Source organism: Aphis gossypii, chromosome 1 (assembly GCF_020184175.1).
Source record: "Aphis gossypii isolate Hap1 chromosome 1, ASM2018417v2, whole genome shotgun sequence".
Classification (NCBI taxonomy): domain Eukaryota; kingdom Metazoa; phylum Arthropoda; class Insecta; order Hemiptera; family Aphididae; genus Aphis; species Aphis gossypii.
In genome coordinates this window covers 69,237,769-69,261,731 of record NC_065530.1, presented here as the reverse complement: position 1 = coordinate 69,261,731, position 23,963 = coordinate 69,237,769, and the positions used below count along the sequence as shown (strand labels likewise).

The window sequence follows — 23,963 nt, the reverse complement described above, 5'->3', positions numbered from 1 at the left end:
TCCGTTACCTCGGTGTCGAACTGTAGTACCAGTGTACTAGTACCACCACAGATTTATAAAACATTTATATTGTTTTATATACTTGTGAGTACCACAGAACAAGACCCGTGCTTTCCTATTACTTTTTATTACGAATTAAGAGGATGCTATACCGGCATGACGTGTTGTCACTAAATTATACAAGCGTAACATAGTTAAAAACTGTTTTGCATTATCATTGTTGATAAAATTATGAATTATTTGTCAAAAAAATTGATTTTATTTTGATTATAATTTTAATATAACATTTTTAAATAGACTATTAGACTATTTAACATGTATAATATTATATTTCTTAATATTTAATATATATATTTTTCAATATTATAAGTGTTGATACATTGTTCATTTAATGTAATGTTGTTTTTAAAATTAAATAATAAACAAAGTAAATTATAATATGTTATATTTATTTGTTTGACAGTCAGAAAAATAAAAAAATTTATAAAAATTTATATAACATCAAAATAGGTAAATCTATGTATCTTAAAATATATTTCATAAAAAAATAATTCAACAAAAAAATATGATTTAATACAAAATACTACAAAAAAAGTAGTTATAACAAATCCAATTTCTACAAACATTAAACTTTAAATTGACTAGTTATATCTAACATTAAATTTGACAAATTTGGATATTCTTCCTTAATGCCTAAGTCATTCAATACTTTGTTGACTCTAAAACAATTAACAGGCATAAAAAAAAAAATAATAATATAAATATTTTTCTTAAACTATTTACCCTGATCGAATTGAATGATTTGACAATAATTTCTTTTTAACAATATTATCTAAAAGTTTTCCAGCATAATTTCTTATGTTTTGATTTTCTTCTAGTGCCACAAGAATCATTGATACAACAAAAGTTATAGGATCATAACGAATCAAAAATTTGTTCATTTTTAATAAACGTATAACTTGCTGCAAATATAGAAATAACACATCACATCGGTAAACATTTTATAGTAAATATAAATACATACATCAATTTTCTTGTTGTCGACAAAGTCGAATAGAACATCATAACACTCATCATAAATCAACAATGCCATTATATTATATGATTTTAATGTATACATATTTTTCATTTCTTTTGGTAATTCACTAAATTTCGTATAAATGTTTCCAATATATTTGTTGGATTCTGTAAATACAATTAAAAATGTTATTAATATTAATTTATGTAAGTAATAATGATTTAATATTTCTTAAATAGCTATATATCTAAATTGTTGATCAGTATATTATACGGAGAATTTATTTATTGTGTTTAAAAATATAGCAATAAATATTATGACAATATTTTTTTAGTTGTTTATATACAATTATTTTAGACTTATGGGCTATTTAATTTTGTTTGCAAAAAACAAATAGTAAGCTGATATTCTTTTAATAAGAACTAGTAATGAAATAATATAATAATTAGTTAATATACGTAATTTTTTAGCAAAAATACTATAACGTATTAGAAATAGTAAAGTAAAATACTAATAACAAATTAAATAAATATATTATAAAATAGGTTCCTTAAAAAAAAAAAATGTAGGCTAACAGACAGATATTTTGTAATGATTTCATATAATTGTATAAAAAATAAATAAATAAAATAAAATAATGATGATACATAATAATGAAGTATTGACCGCTTGATACCTACTTACTGTACAGATATTTTAAAATTAAAAATAATTACCCTCCTTTATCCATCCCTCAGAATGCATTTTTTGTACTTTGAATAACAAACATTTTAATGTTGAAGACAAATCGTAGTTATCTTTAGCAAATAAAAGAGTTTCAACAACATCGTTTAAATCATATGCCTGGAACAAAATTAATTTTATACTAAACAATTTCTTCATTTCTGCATGGCACTTTTTTATAGTTACTTTTGATAATATTGGACCTGTTAATTGAAGTATTATACATAAACAATACAATTGTAATTCTTCATTTTCATAACTTAAGTCTGTAATGTATGACAATATAATTTTTTCTGGAATAGCACCCTTTCTATACAGTTCACTGATAAATCTATCAAAATTAATACTTTATATAAAATAAATGAATAGTCAATTTATATTAATTCAAAACACACCTGCAATTTGATATAACTCTTTTGCTAAATTCAAATTGATAACTATTTAAAGCGCTTATAAACATTTGTTGCTCCTGTTAAATAAATATTAATTATTGTATTATGTAATATTGAATTTAACATTGAAAAATGAGTAAACTTTATTTAATTATATATATATATATTATTTATTTATAATTTTTTATTCGTATAGGAACAAAACAATATATACAAGTATAATGTTAATGGTAATAAATAATAATCATAATAAAAATAAATATAGATGATAACAAAACTATTTACCAAATTTTTGTTTTGCATTATCTGTTTTAATTTGTCTAATTCTCGTGGGTTATGTTTTGTTAAAGTACGAAATACGTCAGAGCATTTTTTTAACAGAACTTTTTGAAATGAAATTTCAGTATTTGTAATAAGTTTATTAAATTTTGAGTCATTAATCAAACTTGCACACATATCGGCATATACGTGTGTGTAATTTTGTCTTTGTAAAGCCTAAATAAATATAATAATAATACACAAGGTAAATTAGTCTAGGTATATTATTATAGTTTATAATCATTATTAATGTATACAAACTCGATCATATATTATATCTGTTACTTCTTCAAGTAGTTTTATATTATTTATTGGCAAAGCAATAATTTTTCGTGTCATGTTAGCCAAGTTGGTGATATTTAAATGATAAACAATTGATCTTACAATATTCAATATTTCCTAAAGATAAAATAAATTGTAAAAAGTATTGATTATAAATTTAAATATATAAAGAGTTTTTAAAGAACATTTTATTCTATAAATTATTAAAAAAAACTATTCTATCTCTATTTGTGTACACTATTACAAGAATAATGAGTAGTTATTATTTATTCTCTATACCGATTTTATGAATATAGTATGTATGTTCATTTAGGCAGAAGAAAGTAAAAAAGAGATCTAATATTTAAAGACATATTCTGTCTACAAGTTCTTACCATTTAATTTTGGTACTGATTATTATTTCAGTCAGGTTCGATTGAAATATTAGAATATGAATTATAATAATCAAATTCACTTGTTGAACAAATGATAATTATAAATTTACAAACAAAAAAGTAAATACGGTTTTAATAATTATATATAACATTAAATACTTACAACTGAGTCATTTATTTGTTCCATGGTGATATTTTTTTGTTTATTGGATTGTCTACCAACCGATTACAAAAAAATCAACTGAAAACAAAATAAAATGAATTAGAATAAACAAATTTTAAGTATGCTTTGAATGTAGCTGGTGTAAAAATATTTCACTCTTATTCTATAACTTGAATTTAAGAAACTAGTTACAAATTACAATATATTAAAATATTTTTATAATAAATCATGTATTATAATATTTCATTTGTTTATTTTCCTCTCACGATTGGAACAAATTCAAACAAATTCTAATTGAGTACTTTTTATTTAGAAACGTATTACTTATAATAAAACTTAAAGTTAATCTATTAAATTAAAAATGTAATAAAAGATATTTAATTACTTACTTTATTCTTTATGTATTATAAAGGAATCGTAATTTTATTCTGTAGAATATCTTGGATTTTTATTATTACAATAACGATTACATTACCATTAACGAAAATGCATTTTTCAACAATTTATTGAATTTAACATATGTACGTTACCTAGTTACGGGAACATAATTAAATAATCTACATATATATGAAATTACACAAGCGCCATCTGTCTATCAGATAGTAAAATAAGTTATTTTTAGTAGTCTATGGCAACCATTTAAATAAAATCTTTATTCAAAGTGTTAGAAATTATTAACTTACGTACACATCTCGCGGAGTGATGATAATATATACATAATTATATAATATATAATATTAATAAATAATATATAGTAATATATAATATATATCTCTACATCATAATATACTACTAGCATAATCATAAGAGAGTCTCACGGAAACGGCAAGCAGAATAACTATAATATTATGACTTGAGTAACTCACTGACTGAAAAATTTGTAATCCACCCGATGTGGGTTGTGGATGTGGCTCAAAACGAAGTTTCCATGTGTCGGGGCCACGGTGACGTTACTACAGCCCACCATTACAGAAGTTCGACTTGTAGGTACTTGAAACCTAGTAGAGATTATGTAATATCATTTGTAACTACCAAAAAAAACTTGTGACCCACCCACATCGGCTCAAAACAAATTTAGCTCGTTAACTGTGTGACATATTTATCAAAAAATCCTGTTTGAGTAAAAAATTTGCTCATCGATCCTTTTGACTAAATGGTGCATGTCAATTATTTTCAATTTTCATTAATAAATACTCACTCATGTTCAATTGTTTACCCTGTTATTAATTTTTTTGAATCTTTTTATTCTTTAAAATAAATGTATTAATTATTTATACCTTTATATCATACATAATATGTTTTTAAGTTATAATATTATATAGCTAATATCTATGTTAATATACTTCATAGTATATAAAGTATACTACAAAATATAATAAATTGTTAAAAATAATTTTCACTTCGTCAAATTAAATATTGTGCATAGTCCATAATCAATAATATCCCAAAAACAGTCTTACCTTTATTTTAATTTTTTAAATCTCTTAAAATATTCATGTATTTGCGTTAGTTCAGTTCTTGAAATTATTATTTGTAACTATATTATATAGGTAGGCGCTTACCTCTATCATATTATTGGTGGTTATTACGACATTATTATGTAGGTACGTTTACACATATTATTATTCATTACATTGCAACACATATAATATGTTATTAATTGAACGTTTATTTAATACATAGCAATTTTTACATTATTTGGTAGCGATTCTCAATGTTTTCTTAAGTAATGATGGATATAATGATATACGAGTAGTTTCTATCATGCATTAAAGAAAATCGATATGGTCGTAGAGAAGAGGATCATTTACGTTGTGCGGGTACTTTGTTTATTTAAAATGAAAAATATGTCAAATTAACAATATATTATTTTGTATAAAATAGAATTTCAGCATTAACTTTAAAACTTTTTTATTTTGTTGATACTTGATCCTTTAAATCGTCATAGCATTGCCATTGATCATTTATCTTAAACCATATGCTATGTAATATGTATAATGGCCGTATGATTGTCTTAATTTAATTGGCGATCCATCAAAAGCAATTATCCCTCTTAAATTGTACACATCTCCATTAATTGTTATTGTCTTGCTAATATCTTCAAGTTTCAACCAAACCTTTCCTGCATAATATTATGAAATTTTCGTTGTATTTTCAAGATGATTATATTTACCGAAAGCTCTAAAATCTATTAATAATGAAAGATGATCATATAAATAACTACAATAGTACAATGTAATACATTATTTAAATATTCTACTTAGTTACTACATTTTTTTTTTTTCATTAATTCTTTGAATATTTTTCGTGGTTATAGTGTTAACTTTTGGGTGTTCCCCTTCAGTATTACTTCTCAGTTATATTATGTTTAATATTTTGGTTTTTTAAAGAATTACAATTTTGCACAGAATAGTTAAAACTAATTTTATTTTTTAATTTTAAATATTAAATGGCTCTAGGTATAGCTATCATCACTATTATAGTACGTATCTAATATTATTATTATTATTTTTTTAAAAAAGCAATGACTAAAAAAATACAAATAACGGTATTAGGATATTTCGCCACTTTCCCGTATGCTTTTAAAATAATTAAGATGTTTTTATTTACCTTTTGGTATTGACAATAGTTCCACTACTATATGGTAGGTTGGTTTTGTAACCACTTCTCTTGAGCAATTGCAATTTCTTGATACACATGACTTTGTAATTGGTTGAAAAAAATCGTCTATTTCTTTTTGCAAATCAATATTCCCATCGACGCATAGAAATTTAATGACAACCTCTCCTGCCGAACTTTTTTCTTTACCAAAACAGCATATTTTGACAAGTATCTAATGTAATATACGATGGCATATCTTCTAATAATTGTTCGCACATCGATGCAACCTTGTCTACTGTATTTATTAACATTATTCCTTTAATTAGATCTTTGCTCTCCGTTATAAATTGTAGTACAAGCAAATACACGTGATCTCGGTACATTTCTTTAGACAATAGACGGTCTGTTTTCAATAATTTTTTTTACAAAATCAGCTACATTATTATTAATTTTTCTTTCTGTTTAAAACTTTTTATAATTATTGCTTTCTGCAACAGACACTGCTAAAATTGATAACAAAGAATCTGCTGAACAAGTATTGTTCAGCGATACTTTATATATCTTGGTACATACGTATATAGATTTGTTTTGAAAACAAGAACCATTTCTGAGTAAGGCTATTTCATTAAATGTTTTCGTGTGATTGAAATCTATTTGTTCGAATCCAGGCTGTTTCACTAAATACGACTTCATAGAACGTGGTTTTGATAAAGACATACCTACTTCCTTTTTTTTCCAAATTTCAATTGAATTTTTTTCTGTTTCTAATTCGTCTATTTTAGTACACATCAAACAAATTCTTTTTTCTCCACAACTTAAAAATTATTTGTTACCACCATCAAAAAAAATAAAACGCCACAACCATAGATAATATATAATATATAGATTATGTATTATATATTATCTATGGCTACAACACAGGTAAAGTTCTTCCCAATGCGATTTAAAATTTTGGTAATTTTGATATAAATATCGGGGGAATAAAGTTATCCCGCGCCAAACAGTTTTTACTTTTTAACCATGTACGCTTGTATAAGACAGAGACAACACATGAGGGTATAGGAATAGCGTCCTATTAAAGTTATCTAAACTATCTTAAATCGTGCTTTTTATAGAACAATGACAATATCATAGGCCGAAACATTATTTGTACTATTTCATTTTTAAATTTTAAAACTCCATAATTTAAATAAAATTTAAAAAATTTTTTACTAGGTCACTTTTTGCACGGTAAGGTCGATAAACTGCAATTTATTAATAATAAACAATAACAATAATAAATTGTTGATAAAATTATGAATTATTTGTCAAAAAAATTGATTTTATTTTGATTATTATTTTAATATAACATTTTTAAATAGACTATTAGACTATTTAACATGTATAATATTATATTTCTTAATATTTAATATATATATTTTTCAATATTATAAGTGTTGATACATTGTTCATTTAATGTAATGTTGTTTTTAAAATTAAATAATAAACAAAGTAAATTATAATATATTATATTTATTTGTTTGACAGTCAGAAAAATAAAAAAATTTATAAAAATTTATACAACATCAAAATAGGTAAATCTATGTATCTTAAAATATATTTCATAAAAAAATAATTCAACAAAAAAATATGATTTAATACAAAATACTACAAAAAAAGTAGTTATAACAAATCCAATTTCTACAAACATTAAACTTTAAATTGACTAGTTATATCTAACATTAAATTTGACAAATTTGGATATTCTTCCTTAATGCCTAAGTCATTCAATACTTTGTTGACTCTAAAACAATTAACAGGCATAAAAAAAAAAATAATAATATAAATATTTTTCTTAAACTATTTACCCTGATCGAATTGAATGATTTGACAATAATTTCTTTTTAACAATATTATCTAAAAGTTTTCCAGCATAATTTCTTATGTTTTGATTTTCTTCTAGTGCCACAAGAATCATTGATACAACAAAAGTTATAGGATCATAACGAATCAAAAATTTGTTCATTTTTAATAAACGTATAACTTGCTGCAAATATAGAAATTACACATCACATCGGTAAACATTTTATAGTAAATATAAATACATACATCAATTTTCTTGTTGTCGACAAAGTCGAATAGAACATCATAACACTCATCATAAATCAACAATGCCATTATATTATATGATTTTAATGTATACATATTTTTCATTTCTTTTGGTAATTCACTAAATTTCGTATAAATGTTTCCAATATATTTGTTGGATTCTGTAAATACAATTAAAAATGTTATTAATATTAATTTATGTAAGTAATAATGATTTAATATTTCTTAAATAACTATATATCTAAATTGTTGATCAGTATATTATACGGAGAATTTATTTATTGTGTTTAAAAATATAGCAATAAATATTATAACAATATTTTTTTAGTTGTTTATATACATTTATTTTAGACTTATGGGCTATTTAATTTTGTTTGCAAAAAACAAATAGTAAGCTGATATTCTTTTAATAAGAACTAGTAATGAAATAATATAATAATTAGTTAATATACGTAATTTGTTTAGCAAAAATACTATACCGTATTAGAAATAGTAAAGTAAATTACTAATAACAAATTAAATAAATTTATAATAAAATAGGTTTCTTAAAAAAAAAAATGTAGGCTAAGGCTAACAGACAGATATTTTGTAATGATTTCATATAATTGTATAAAAAATAAATAAATAAAATAAAATAATGATGATACATAATAATGAAGTATTGACCGCTTGATACCTACTTACTGTACAGATATTTTAAAATTAAAAATAATTACCCTCCTTTATCCATCCCTCAGAATGCATTTTTTGTACTTTTAGTATCAAACATTTTATTGTTGAAGACAAATCGTAGTTATCTTTAGCAAATAGAAGAGTTTCAACAACATCGTTTAAATCATATGCCTGGAACAAAATTAATTTTATACTAAACAATTTCTTCACATCTGCATGGCACTTTTTTATAGTTACTTTTGATAATATTGGACCTGTTAATTGAAGCATTATACATAAACAATACAATTGTAATTCTTCATTTTCATAACTTAAGTCTGTAATGTATGACAATATAATTTTTTCTGGAATAGCACCCTTTCTATACAGTTCACTGATAAATCTATCAAAATTAATACTTTATATAAAATAAATGAATAGTCAATTTATATTAATTCAAAACACACCTGCAATTTGATATAACTCTTTTGCTAAATTCAAATTGATAACTATTTAAAGCGCTTATAAACATTTGTTGCTCCTGTTAAATAAATATTAATTATTGTATTATGTAATATTGAATTTAACATTGAAAAATGAGTAAACTTTATTTATTTATAATTTTTTATTCGTATAGGAACAAAACAATATATACAAGTATAATGTTAATGGTAATAAATAATAATCATAATAAAAATAAATATAGATGATAACATAACTATTTACCAAATTTTTGTTTTGCATTATCTGTTTTAATTTGTCTAATTCTCGTGGGTTATGTTTTGTTAAAGTACGAAATACGTCAGAGCATTTTTTTAACAGAACTTTTTGAAATGAAATTTCAGTATTTGTAATAAGTTTATTAAATTTTGAGTCATTAATCAAACTTGCACACATATCGGCATATACGTGTGTGTAATTTTGTCTTTGTAAAGCCTAAATAAATATAATGATAATACACAAGGTAAATTAGTCTAGGTATATTATTATAGTTTATAATCATTATTAATGTATACAAACTCGATCATATATTATATCTGTTACTTCTTCAAGTAGTTTTATATTATTTATTGGCAAAGCAATAATTTTTCGTGTCATGTTAGCCAAGTTGGTGATATTTAAATGATAAACAATTGATCTTACAATATTCAATATTTCCTAAAGATAAAATAAATTGTAAAAAGTATTGATTATAAATTTAAATATATAAAAATTTAAATAACATTTTATTCTATAAATTATTAAAAAGAACTATTCTATCTCTATTTGTGTACACTATTACAAGAATAATGATTAGTTATTATTTATTCTCTATACTGATTTTATGAATATAGTATGTATGTTCATTTAGGCAGAAGAAAGTAAAAAAGAGATCTAATATTTAAAGACATATTCTGTCTACAAGTTCTTACCATTTAATTTTGGTACTGATTATTATTTCAGTCAGGTTAGATTGAAATATTAGAATATGAATTATAATAATCAAATTCACTTGTTGAACAAATGATAATTATAAATTTACAAACAAAAAAGTAAATACGGTTTTAATAATTATATATAACATTAAATACTTACAACTGAGTCATTTATTTGTTCCATGGTGATTTTTTTTTGTTTATTGGATTGTCTACCAACCGATTACAAAAAAATCAACTGAAAACAAAATAAAATGAATTAGAATAAACAAATTTTAAGTATGCTTTGAATGTAGCTGGTGTAAAAATATTTCACTCTTATTCTATAACTTGAATTTAAGAAACTAGTTACAAATTACAATATATTAAAATATTTTTATAATAAATCATGTATTATAATATTTCATTTGTTTATTTTCCTCTCACGATTGGAACAAATTCAAACAAATTTTAATTGAGTACTTTTTATTTAGAAACTTATTACTTATAATAAAACTTAAAGTTAATCTATTAAATTAAAAATGTAATAAAAGATATTTAATTACTTACTTTATTCTTTATGTATTATAAAGGAATCGTAATTTTATTCTGTAGAATATCTTGGATTTTTATTATTACAATAACGATTACATTACCATTAACGAAAATGCATTTTTCAACAATTTATTGAATTTAACATATGTACGTTACCTAGTTACGGGAACATAATTAAATAATCTACATATATATGAAATTACACAAGCGCCATCTGTCTATCAGATAGTAAAATAAGTTATTTTTAGTAGTCTATGGCAACCATTTAAATAAAATCTTTATTCAAAGTGTTAGAAATTATTAACTTACGTACACATCTCGCGGAGTGATGATAATATATACATAATAAACTAACACCAAATAGTTTGCTATAATGCTATTATCGCGATATTAGTACACTCGTGTTTCGAAGCTGTGTACCTATAATTGTACTATTTGTGTAAACGCAGTAGAGTACGACTATGGAATCCTCAGCCGATGTATCGAATTGTAATGAGTCATGAGTATTGAGTGCAATGCAAAAATTTTGAATACTATTTATTTTTTATGTTCTTTAAAGCCTTAGGTGTTAACTGTTAAGTATTTTAACAGTGAGTATTAATCGTTCAAGTCTCAAGTGATACAACTGCGATAGTATAGAACTGTAGACAGTGTAGTAATTTAAGTAGTAAATTAAGTCCAAATTTCAACTTGGAGTTCTTTTAATCCGATAAAACAATTACTTCCTTATATATTTTTTAAACTATTTTGATATATTTGGATCATATATTAATTTAGCTGTATGCTGAACTGTTATACACTGAATCACCTGCGATTGTTTAGATTTTAGAATAAAAAGGACCTTCTGTTAGGTATCCACCATTAAATTTTTGTTGATAGAGATGCTCTTTTCAACGACTGCCGAAGTGATAGGTGAATATTTAATGAACGCCTATTCATTTACTACTATTAATATCATCTGGATTTCATTTGTACAAAAAAATATACGAACTTACATATAACTCGCGTTAGCGTGTAAAATCTTAAAATAACATTTCAATTTTGAAATAGTTCTTATATCATATAAGATTATATTAGGTATATATTTGTTATTTATTTCAAATTTCAAATTTATATTGTAATTGCATAATATTACAGGGTCCCATTGCCGAAATACGAAAAGAGAGCCCATAGGGAAATGCCCGGTTTCCCGGTAGGCCTATCTACCCATGCCTAAAAATTAAAATTGCAGCAAAGATAACTGATAAGGTAATTTGATATAAATTAGTATTACCTACTCTTACAAATTTCTAGAACATTTTTATTTTTAATTTGTCATACAATTATTTCCTATAGAAAATTTATTAATCATAGTAAAATCTATATTTTCTTTACTCAAAACTAAATAAAAATAAAATATTTAATTAAAAAAAAAAAACGTATTAATATAGTTTTAACTAGATTTTTTAAATTTTTTTTTTTTAATTTTACGAGTATATCACAATCTATACACAATCTATACAAATTAATGCACAATTAGCCTTAGATTTTGTTTTAAAAGGAAGAAATGATTTTTTTTTATACTTGTAATAATCTATAATCTAATTAAATCATGATTACAAATATTAATTAGTATAGAATGGCATATTAAATAAGAAATTATAGTTAACAATGTTAACATTATTACGAGGAATATTGTAACACTAGAATGGTGTTTATTATTTATTTGAAATATTGTAATGTACTTAGGTAAGTATAATTTACAACAGTGGTTCTTAACCGGTGTTCCGTGGACTTATTAAAAGTGTTCCGACAAAATTTTAAAATCAGTAAAAAATTTCTATTTAGTATTTCTAGTTTCATTCTCTTAACATTTTGACTTTTAAAACAAAACACAATGATAAAAGTTAGACGTTTTACTAACATATTTGCAAACTGTTTTATACTATACATTTATTGTTTAATATATTAAACAATTAAAAAATTAATATAATTACTGTTTTATTTTACTGCTCTGTTCCGCGAAATACTCGTAAAATTTTAAGTGTTCCATCATTCGAAAAAAGGTTAAAAACCACTGATTTACAGTTAGAATTATCATAATCTGTTACTATTATAGACTTTTTACTCTTTAAATTAGAATATTTAGATCAATTTCCTCGGGAATTTTGATACAATTTTTGATTTTGTTTTATCATGGATAAATTTACTATAGATTACACTTAACAATTTAATTATTATGATATTAATCATAATAATAGTTTATGTTAATCAATTTAAAAATAAAATTTAATTTAAATATCACCATCGTATATATTATTATAATGTAGGCAATAGGCATCAGCTATCACAATTTACATATTATATACCTACTGGCTACTGTAAATAAGTTTAAGTACCTAGATTAGAATTTCCTATTAAAAATAAAAAAAACACGCATGACAAGTGATATGTTTTCATAACAATATGCGTATAAAGTAAACTATTTATAAACTTATATTAGTATAAGTATAGTACATAATATACATATTATGTAAGTGCGTGTCTACCGAACATTGGTTATGTATATAGTCATTCATCATTGTATACATTCATGGTGTTTTTTCATTTTAACGAATCCATACGGTATTAAGAATAATTGTGTAAATAGTCATAGTTTTGAAATGGGTGAATTTATTAAAGTGCGAATTTGAAGGTTAAATATTATGGAAATACTGCATTAAAAATATAAATGCACTGCTGTCGTATGACGTATTTTGTCACGACAACAATAATTGATTCATTATGTTATTATATCGTTTACTATTTCAACCTATTTCTCTGTACTTACCTCCTACTTTTTTTTTCATACTTTTGCAGTAGGTAGTGTGGTAAGAAGATGAATATTCTAGTATATCTACTCTATAAGTAGTTCTAAATAGTTCTGCAATGCAGTATGACCATTGACCATTGACCATGTTATGTATCATAGTATATTATATGTACCTATTATTATTCAATAGCGTTTATTAAAATAAAATTAAATCGATTTTTTTGTCTATTAAGCTGTTCTGGCAGTGTGCCTAGGTTGCCGTGATTACGAGTTCTATAATAACGTAGTCAAAAGTGAATTGCTCAAAAGCCGTTTGCCTAGGGGACGAGAAAGGCGTATACCATAGTAAATAATATTGTATTGTACAACGGTATACTTCGCTTATTTAGCTACAAGTGGCAGTGGACGAAATACATTTCTGACGGTGTATACACAATAAAACCGTCCAACTAAACAAGTTAAAGAGACTAACTTCACGTCATTACTCGCACTTAAACATCACACATAATCGGGTACCTTTAAAGTTTGAAACACTAAAACCGATTTACAATATTATTTATTATTATTATTACCATCGACCGCTCGGCGTTTTGCCATGTCGTTGGACTGCCGGCGAAAAACTAACGGACACCACGTGGGGAAGTCCTTCCCCCCGTTCTGCAACCGCTCATTACATTATAAGTATATAGGTATATGTTGGTACGCGTCCAATTATCCCGCGGAACCACGGTAAGCGGTTACGGACGACCACAACCTCGTCGACCACGCACCTACCCGGGACGTCAGCTGCTGTCTTGTCGGCGGGGGGAGGCAGGGACGTGCGCGGCGGTAGCGTGTGTGCGATCCGGGGGCCGGCCGGCCGGCCGTCCGCGGTTTGCGAAGCGGTGCGCGCTAGACCTTTCGTACGTTTAGTCGTCGACTTGCCACCGTCGCCGACAACCGTGTAGGTACTTTTTTAGCTGCGTGTCGCCGGCGTTTCCGCGTTTCGCAGTTTCGTAACAAGTTCGACGACGACTAATACAATATAACATTCTACTATAGTCGGTAGCCTGCTGAAAATCAGGATCGTGTTGTGTGTATCTGTCGCCGCCGCGTCATGTCGTCGCAGCCACCACGCCGAAGATTCGTTATCGGACTGTTTCTGATCGTCGCAGTCGTTCAGGTTTTGTACCGCCCCTCCCAGTGTTCGTCGTTGATGAAATACTTGGCTACTGAGTACAATTTGTCCCAAGTGAGTACCTACTTACCTGATTAGCAATAATACCTGTATTACATCGTAAATTTAACTCTCAAAGCAGTTAAAGCCCCAACCGTTTTATTGTCTGTCACACTAACACGCACATACATAGCTACATGTATGTATACAACATAATCAACGATATTAATAGTTACTATTATTATAAATTATAATATATTATATCAAGATAGTGACTAAAAAGACGTTTTATACCTTGTTTCTTACTTTTTTTTACTTATTACTGTTATATCTTATAATAATATTGCTGCATATTGGTCAAGATTTTTCCAGCGATTAGGTGTTTTATATTTTTACTGTATAAATTAAGATTAGAAGCGGGTATGTGTTCTGGCCTGCCGGGAAAATTTAAAGACGAATCGGCCTAAGTAACGTCACAAAATATGAAAAACCATTTAAAAAGCGATTTATACGCGTATATTGATATGATAAGTACCCTTTTATGGCGAGAACGTAGGCATATGCCTACTTAGTATACAATATTATACACTTAAACAAGCCGATCCAATTATTAAAAACTTTCAAAGCCGAATTTATAGTTGGGTAATAAAGTTTTAACTGACTTGAAAATGAAGTGCACATACATCTACCACACTAACACATATATCTAACACTTTTCAGCAGTTTCGTTATCCTTCTCTCTCCTGTCTATAGGCAGTAAATTTTCACGTAATTATCGAGCATATAATATTCAAACTATTTTTACACCCTGGCTATAGATAGTAGTCTGAAAACGTAATTAATTAATTTCTATATAAGCTAAACGCTGAACGAATAATCGTGTTTTAACTAAATGTTGTCGTTTTGTCATTTTTAAAACTAACTGAAAGAAATCGAGTGCCCTAATGGCCAAAGGTTTTCAATCTTTTTAAGATCACGACTCAAATTTTCCGTTGAAAACTATCGCAATCCACATGATTTTACTCTTACAGGAAGTAGTTCTAAAAAATCAAAGTTTGTTCATTGCTTTTACTACTCATCACTTCTATAAAGGTTTTAGGTTAAAAAATATGGGATGTGTCTTAGGTATTATTCTATTAATAATACAATTTTGATTAGTTAGGTTTTATGATTAGAAAATTGCAAGCTTGAATTTATTTTATACGGTAGTTAATGTCTACCAACCACTTTAATACAACTTCGAATTAACTCTTTAAATAAAAAGTAGCAAAATATTTGTGGTCTTGTGAGTTATTTAGAATTTCTTGGAATACTTCCATAAATATTTGGTGAAGTCCTTGACCATGAAACTGTATTGATTGCTAGTTAGTTCTTACGAGCGCACACGGGGATGTAATTGATAAGTAACACTGATAATCTGAAATAACTGAATTATATCAATAAGCGAGTATCATTATATTATTAATTAATATAAATTATTAATGAATGCATTTCCTTTTATTCAATAATTTCTAATTTCTAATTACATTAGTAAGTACCTATTTATATAGTTACTACCTACTTACATGGATTGTTATGTTAAAATAAGACTTATTGTTGTACTTTAAAGATTTTTAATTTAGGTTGTAAGGATTATAATATCATTCCTAAACTAATTTTATACAAATTGAAAAATTTAACTAGGTGAATACTGAATTATTTATAAATAATAAAATATTTAAAAAAAGAATAACACTTTATTTTACAATAATTAACTAATGAATTGTTATTCGATAAATAAATGGTTAATAAATAATTTTTAATTAATTTGATAGCTTAGAAAATTTGAAGGTATCTATCTAGTTTTTAAAAATTTTTTACCATTAAAAAACAATAAAAATACTGTATATTGTTATTAAAAATTCTTAAATTATTATGTATTTATGTATCTAATATCTATATTCTATAATCTATTGAGTATTTGTATGTTGATATTGATACCTACTGATGGAACAATACTTATTTTTCAACCAGTAGGTATATTGTCATATATACTTGTACTTTAAAAAATTCTAATTTATATAATGGTAGTTTTGGATTTTTGACTTTTTTCTCTTTAAACATTTTTTCTTATTAAATTCATGATCGATTAGGTAGTTAACTTAAATTATTACATTGACACTAATACTTTTAAATTTTTTACTTGATTTAAAAAATATATTTTAGTGACATTGTGAAAAACCATAGGTTTATTTATTGTTATGTTAGGCTCCAACTAAAAAGTATCAAAACTATACTGCATCCAATTTAACTAATTTATCAACTCAGGAAATCATGAATTTGTATTAGATACATTTGGTGTAACACATCACGCGATGTAAAATTACTGCTGTTGACTGCGGAAATGACACAAAATAGTATACTGTATACTTAATGATATTTTACTACTCGTTCACTAATGTTTTTCAATAATACGTGTATTCATTGGTATATTTTTTGAATAATGTTAAATGTTGTGTACATTTTACTCTCTAAGATTCCTTCACTATTCGGTATGTTAAACCTACTTTCAGCTGTAAATAATAGTATAAAAAAGTTATTGTCGTTAATATTATTATCTTAAAAGGTTTTAAAAATATATTTTATATATTTTTTTTATTATTATTAATAAAGCTTATATGATTATTTAGTAACAATAGATATATTATATACTTATTAGGAATTTATTGGAAAATAATAATCGGGAATGATTACCTTGCTTTTTGTATCTAAACTAATAAGCCTAATGGTCTATTGGTTATAAATTTAATTTTTAAAATCAATACTTGTAATATTAACATACATAAATTATTGAATAGGTACCTAGTTAATGTAATATTAAGGTGTACGAACATTTAGAATACTATTATAAATGATAATGTATGGTATGTATTATAATGGTTATTTAATTGTTTTCTTATATTATGCTTTAAAGTCAAGTTTTATGGAATTTAATATTTTCTTAATTTTAGTTTTTATATAATACACGAATATTTATTGAAATTCACATGAATGATTTAATCCTAGTATATAAATATCAATATTTTTAATAAAAACTAAAATCTATTATTGATATGAAAAATATAATTGAATACTTTGAAAAGATATTTTTTAAATATAATATTAATATGTAAATAACAATATGATAAATTATAGTTGCGTGCGTAATGTAGATGTCGTGCAAATTTTATGCATAATTTTCTAATTGAAAATAAACCTAATAAGTCGTAAATCATAATAAAAATAGCACATTTTTGAATTTGAGTTAGAATAAATATAAATGCACGGTGATATAATAAATAATAAGATAAAATTATTTATTGTTTTAGCTTCCTCAAAAATTAGTATTGTATCTATGTGGTTACTGATTATTATTATACTAACTTAGTAATTATTGTTTAAAAAATCTGTAAGCTAAAAGTAAAAATGGTATTGTTTTTCTTTACCTAATCTTATATTATATTTTAGAAAAAAATATATGTTCAAATGATTTTTATTTTTCGTAGGTAGCTAATCAGATTATTTATGAATTTTTTTTTTTTGAATGATATATAATAAAAAACATAAAATTTAAAATATTATTAATAATATTATAGCAATTATTGTAATCTTGAGTATTGAAAAAATTTTGTTTAATGGCAGCTGTGACCTTATTTTCCTAGACTTTATTTTATGTAAATCCAATACACTGGAAAACAATACAAAGCTTATAGTTTTTAGCTATACAATTTTTTTCTATTATTTAATTTTTGTATCATACTCGGTTATCATGATATAATATAAACGTATATAACATAATAGTGTGAAGTAAATAAAGTAAAATAAAAAGCTTATATTTATAATTATTTAAATTGCCATATGTGTATAATGTATACAGTATACATAAATTTCATATCATGAATTATGATTTATATGATTCATATATTTATATGTTACTAAGAAATATTAGATTAAGGATATACAAATACAATTTACTCACATGACATATACTGACTAGTTGATGAGTGACTAGACTTCGTATTTACCTTTTTGTTACAGATATTGTTATAAATTTAATATTTATAATAAAAATATGTGTTCCTAAATATAAGTATATAAGGTACTACGGGTACTCCGGGAACTAAAAAAAATTACGTTTATTTCTAGTCCAAAGTCAGGTTTTGTTTACATACTATAAAAGTATAAACACGCCTAGCTGAATATATTATATATATAGAATAGTTGGATTTTGTCCAAAATGTATGTCAAAAAAAGAAAACTTGAAAGTAATCATAATATTAACGATAATAATTATATACGTGGGTGAATGACAGTGGAACGAATCCGAGTTGATAGTTATATCAAGGTCGATGGAGTATAGATATTATCTAGTATGATTTTTTTCACTTTTTAATCACATTCTTTTTATTGCTGTTTATATAGGAAATGATGATATCATAAAAAACAAACACAATTATTTCAACTTACATCTTGTATTCTTGCGTTATTTTATTTTAATTATAAGTCGATACTTTTCACCTAATTTTTATTTATCGTATATCTACCTACTTTTTTGGTCGCCTAAAGAAAATTAAAATAAGTATGTAGTTTAGCTACCTACTTCAGAACTAGGCTATTGGCTGTGAAGTGCTTAAAATATATTATTAATTATAGCAAACGCTTTTGGAATTACATTTTTAAATTTTTTAGTAAAAATATTTAACTATTAATTTAAAGATTATATAATATATATAGAACTAATATTAAAAATATTATTAAAATTAGGTATACGTTTTTAATTTGTGATGTAAAAATATTCAATCAATTAATTATTATATAAATATTTAATTTCTATTATAAAGTTCAACTATAGTAAGTTAAACCAGCTAGATTTCAACTAACATTTAACATGATTTGAAATTTGAATAATAATTAATTAAAAATTGAGGTGGCATGAATTTAATTAATTTTTATTAACAAAAAAATCGTTCGATTATTTTATAATGGAATCGAATGCAATGAAGCATGGAATTGACTAACAAGAGTTTATAACTAAATAGTATACTGCAAGCGTCTCCAATAATATTTAGTTTTAGTTTAATACTGGCGGAGGACATTTATATTACATATTGGATATATCTTACACATAGATTTGTAATCATAACGCGTTTATAACTCGGTAAAACTTTTGAAATTCTAAAAAATTAATTGACATATAGGGTAAGGGTATATCTATAAGAAGTTATACACATAATGTATAAACACTACCTATACATAATATATAACTTGCTTTATAGTTTATAGACTTTAAAAAAATATATATTACATACAATACTAATAAATCAAAGAGCTAAATGTATAATAATATGCATATTATACACAATAACGGTATATGTTTAGCTTAACTAGATAAAAAAATGTATTTTGTCGTTCCGTGTAATATTTCATAAGTTTGAATATTAATTTTTAATAAGTGTGTTCTCGTTTGTTTACATGATAATATGTAAAATTTAAAGTTAAGACAGAAAGTGAATAGGTACAGAGTATTATACATATCGTGTATAATATTATATAGTATTGGTGGATGGTCGTTTGGCGAGGAAAAAAGTCAAACTTCCAATTCTATACAATACTAGTACATATTATACGAACACGAAAATCCCTAGAGAACAGCCCCTCTGTGCGCAATGTATCTAATATTGTAACCGGACGATGACGATGACAAAAATGATTATGTTCTATGATTTACACTCCCGGTATAACAATCATTTCTATATTCATTGTTGCATACTATTCTAAGTCCAATCTTATGCTGAAATTGATATGTTACACTGAATTCACGTACAGACTCATGCGTTAGGGATACAAACGGGAAAATGATTCTCAGGTATTTTAACGTTACGAACAATATATTATCATACGCGATTATAAATGTATAAAACATGCATATAATACCTCGTTGGTCTGCAACAGATTTAAGTACTTATGGGCCACGACACCCTATTTGATCGGAGTATCAGACTACTTTCGCAAACGGTATTATTATATTATGTCTCACACACACGCTCGTAACGTTTAAATCCTCCGATCGGATATCGTTGGCCAGACGTTTACAATTGCGGAAAAGGAGCGTTCCTCGGCAGTGTCGAGCAGGCGTTTTCGAGTCTGTCCGCTCATCAACCGTGACTGATATTTCCTCTCCCGAGACGTTAAATCGTTCTCGTAGTTGTCGGCGACGCGTAAGAATTATTCGCCAACCCCGATAATTTAGTTTTTTTGCAGATAATATCGTACAATACTATAAGTTGATAGAAATTGGGGTTTAAAGTATTTACAATACAGACATATTTTAAGGAACAACCTACTATGATGTTTTTCATTTTTCTTTACATATCATTAAGTTTTCTAATTGAATTTAAATATTGAATGAGCGTATACGAGCGTTATAATTCGACCGAATATCGCTTATGTTTTTACTATTTTTCAGTCGTACTATAAGCATTTACTAAGCGTTTTCGCCTCATTTACGGGTTGGTATAATATTACGCATATTATACAAATTACATAATATTTTTTATTATTATTGTGCTATGATAACGGCCGTGGCCGCATTTGTGTGCCGCACACCCACACCTTGCACTCGTTGCATCCTCTTAAACATTTTATTTTAGGAGCACGAACAACAAGTGCATCGCTACTCATATAACGCGTGCGCAAGTAATTATTTTCATTACTGGGACAACTTGCATTAATATGATCTATACAGTACAATTTTTAGTACGTAGTATTATTAATATTCAGGGTTATTCTGCATCATATTATTTCAATGAATGATATTTCAGACTATGTTTTCTGATACATAGATTTAAAAAGCTATTTAAGAAATAGGCATGCACTTCCACAAAGAAAGAAATAAGCAATTATTCCTTTTTTTTTCAAACCAAAACATCTTTTATTTTCTGTAAATTTTTAAGAATATAATTTATTTTGATAACAGGTGATATTGTATTCAAATGAAACTCAAACATTAGTTTTGAGTATGCTTGAAAATATGATCTTTAAGCATTTTTAAGTACAGGGTGTCCCCTGAAGATTTGTCCATTTCGATATCTTCTAAAATAATTGAGATATCATAACTTTGTGTTTTTTTTTTTTTTATATAAGGCACAAATTATTTCATATTTTAATTAAATTTAATATATTGGTAAAAAAGTTTAAAAAAATAATTTTTTATTTAATTATTTTCCTAAAAATTGAGGATGCCATTTTTTGAAGTTTATTTTCTGAAAATTTTAAAGTTTTAACATTTTATTGTCATTATTTTCATCATTTTTAATATTTTTTCTAGTTTTCTAAAAAAATATGAGTTATTTAATACCATAGTACCAGTTATATTAACATGTGGACCGTGGGTCACGAGCTTGTGCAGCTGGCAAATGCTTTCAGTGTAATAAAATATTATTAAAAATCACAATGTTAATAAAAATATTAAATAAAATGTTGAAACGTCAACATTTTCAGGTATACATAGGAATTTTTACAAATTTATGATTAATAACGAAAGAATGAAAAGATAGGTGAGAATTTTTTGTGAATCGCTCTGTATATAGAGCTACTGAAAGTGTATATTGCTACCGAGTACTGAGCGTATGTGTGTTACGATCAATCGACAAAGTCGCGGCGTGTTGTGGGTGTGGGAGTCGTAGATTTTAATCATGCGCGCGCGCCTGGGTGCCTGATCGTTGATACACGTGTATATTATAGTATAAAATCAGTATATTATATTATTATTATATATATGTTCCCCACATTACGACAAAAACCCCGACATAGAGTCTACAATAAAAATAAAATAAAACGCAACCAAGCAATACGGCGCTGACACGAGCTCCGGTTTTAATATCCCTCCGGTTTTTTTTTGTTTTATGTTTATTATTGTTTATTTGTTTTTTTTCAACAACTGTGTTTATTTTTTTATCGTGCGCTACATGAAATAAAAAATGTGGCCATTTCCACCCTTCAATATTATTACGTTAAGAAGAGGATTTTCGATTATTTTTTTCCCCTATAAACTCGCGTTTTTGCATAGGTCCGTTAGCCTGCCACCCCAAAAGTCAAATGTTCTAAATTTTCTTTTAAAATTGGTACCCACAAAAATATAATTTTTAACTTAAAACTTAGGTTAGGTTAGTTAAGCCCTGAATAAATGTTTTCCTATAAGGGATGCTCAACTGAGCATGCCTAATTCAAAGTTTCGACTTAAAAAAAAAATAGAAATATAGTTTGTAATTTGTTATTGTTTTGAAAATTATTTTTACCTAACTATAAAATTCAACATTCATTTCTTTCTGAGTCAATCAATTTCATCTTTATTCAATAGGTTAATAAATTATTTTAAATTAAAATTTTGTTTTATAAGTAAAAACCTAAGGTAACTGCATTAAATCAAAAACCAAATTTCTCGTGATTGATGTGTACTCATTATTTATTTTGGTATAAAAGATTATAACAAGAAAAAAGTTTTCAAATGTTCAAATTGTACAAAATAAGAGTTCGACAATTATATGATTATTTGTTTTGAGTATTACTTCTATTTCATGGTTATAATTTATAGATAAACGTAAATTTGTTAAAGACAAAATACATGTTTCTAATTATAAATTAACTTTCCCATCAATGATGGAAAATAAAATTATAGTTACTTCAGATTTTCTCTCCAGATCAAAACATAAATTATTTTACATCGATGATCAACCCGTTGAAATAAAGGCAATTTTGTTGGTAAAAAATTTAAATTAAAAAAAAAATCAAGTAAATTTTACACATTGAAACTGTATACTCTTTATTAAACAAAATAATATCTCTAATTAAATGTTTTGTTCGATTTATGAAATAGGGAGGCAACAAATAAATTGTATTTCTTATTTAGATGACTTTATAGTGGTTCTGTCAACAGTAATTTCTAATACAGTTTTAGTAGTTTTGTATGTTGTGATGGATAAAAATTAATGTTCGTGTTTACTTTCTGTCGCAGCAACAGCTAATACAGATAATAACAAGTTCGCAGAAAATGTCAGGAAATGTATTACTTAATACAAATTTATCATGACCTGTAGATCCAAATAAAGGTTTATTATTGAAACTGGGACCATTTTTAGTAATATAATTTCATGTGTAGATTCTCTTTAATTTAATTTAATATTCTCAAATCTCTGATGTTTTTTTAAAAAGAATTTCGATGAACGAGACTTTGGTTTCAATCCTTGATTTTTACAGTTTTCAACTGCAATTTCTTTTTCATATAATATGTGTTATTTTATTGTATTATTAAATGAAATATTTGTTTTAGTCTATCTATTGTCATTAGTCTTTTTACTGTATGACGTGTCTATGGCAATACAACGAAACTACATTACTTTGAAATATATCGTTTGTATTTGAAATGTTAGTTGGTATAATA

General features: G+C 25.4%; 2 protein-coding genes and 1 pseudogene across 4 annotated transcripts in view; 1 reads left to right on the top strand and 2 right to left on the bottom strand.

The window, feature by feature from the left end:
- Window positions 1-452: 452 nt before the first annotated feature.
- Window positions 453-10,737, bottom strand: LOC126549225 (uncharacterized). 3 transcript variants are annotated; one of them, XM_050197803.1, is made up of 10 exons: window positions 10,575-10,721; window positions 3,271-3,348; window positions 2,713-2,850; window positions 2,419-2,628; window positions 2,137-2,210; window positions 1,928-2,072; window positions 1,735-1,861; window positions 1,025-1,185; window positions 784-962; window positions 453-719 (listed from the first exon to the last, which is right to left on the bottom strand). In XM_050197803.1, exons 2-10 carry the CDS (start codon window positions 3,292-3,294, stop codon window positions 626-628), a joined length of 1,152 nt encoding a protein of 383 aa, XP_050053760.1. In that variant the 5' UTR covers window positions 3,295-3,348; window positions 10,575-10,721; the 3' UTR covers window positions 453-625. The 3 variants fall into 3 exon arrangements, with proteins under 3 accessions (XP_050053760.1, XP_050053758.1, XP_050053759.1); XM_050197801.1 differs by lacking the exon at window positions 10,575-10,721 and adding an exon at window positions 3,660-3,805; XM_050197802.1 differs by lacking the exons at window positions 453-719; window positions 784-962; window positions 1,025-1,185; ... (4 more) ...; window positions 2,713-2,850; window positions 3,271-3,348 and adding exons at window positions 7,401-7,654; window positions 7,719-7,897; window positions 7,960-8,120; ... (4 more) ...; window positions 9,631-9,768; window positions 10,186-10,263 and having other exon boundaries at window positions 10,575-10,737.
- Window positions 5,137-6,564, bottom strand: LOC114132482 (uncharacterized; annotated as a pseudogene).
- Window positions 10,738-14,252: 3,515 nt separating the features above from the next.
- Window positions 14,253-23,963, top strand: part of LOC114129312 (fasciclin-1) — a 63,595-nt gene continuing 53,884 nt past the window's right edge. The window contains exon 1 of the mRNA XM_027994009.2: window positions 14,253-14,581. Within this exon, the coding sequence (XP_027849810.2) occupies window positions 14,447-14,581 (135 nt within the window). The 5' untranslated portion in view covers window positions 14,253-14,446. The remainder of the gene's footprint in view (window positions 14,582-23,963) is intronic.

Excerpts from the sequence above, each read along its gene's own strand:
- LOC126549225 (XM_050197802.1), bottom strand. The coding sequence starts at position 10,209 with ATGGAACAAATAAATGACTCAGTT. Across the intron at positions 9,769-10,185 it reads AACAAATAAATGACTCAGTT|GAAATATTGAATATTGTAAG; the intron begins GTAAGTATTTAA and ends TTTTATCTTTAG. Across the intron at positions 7,898-7,959 it reads TCGACAACAAGAAAATTGAT|CAAGTTATACGTTTATTAAA; the intron begins GTATGTATTTAT and ends CTATATTTGCAG.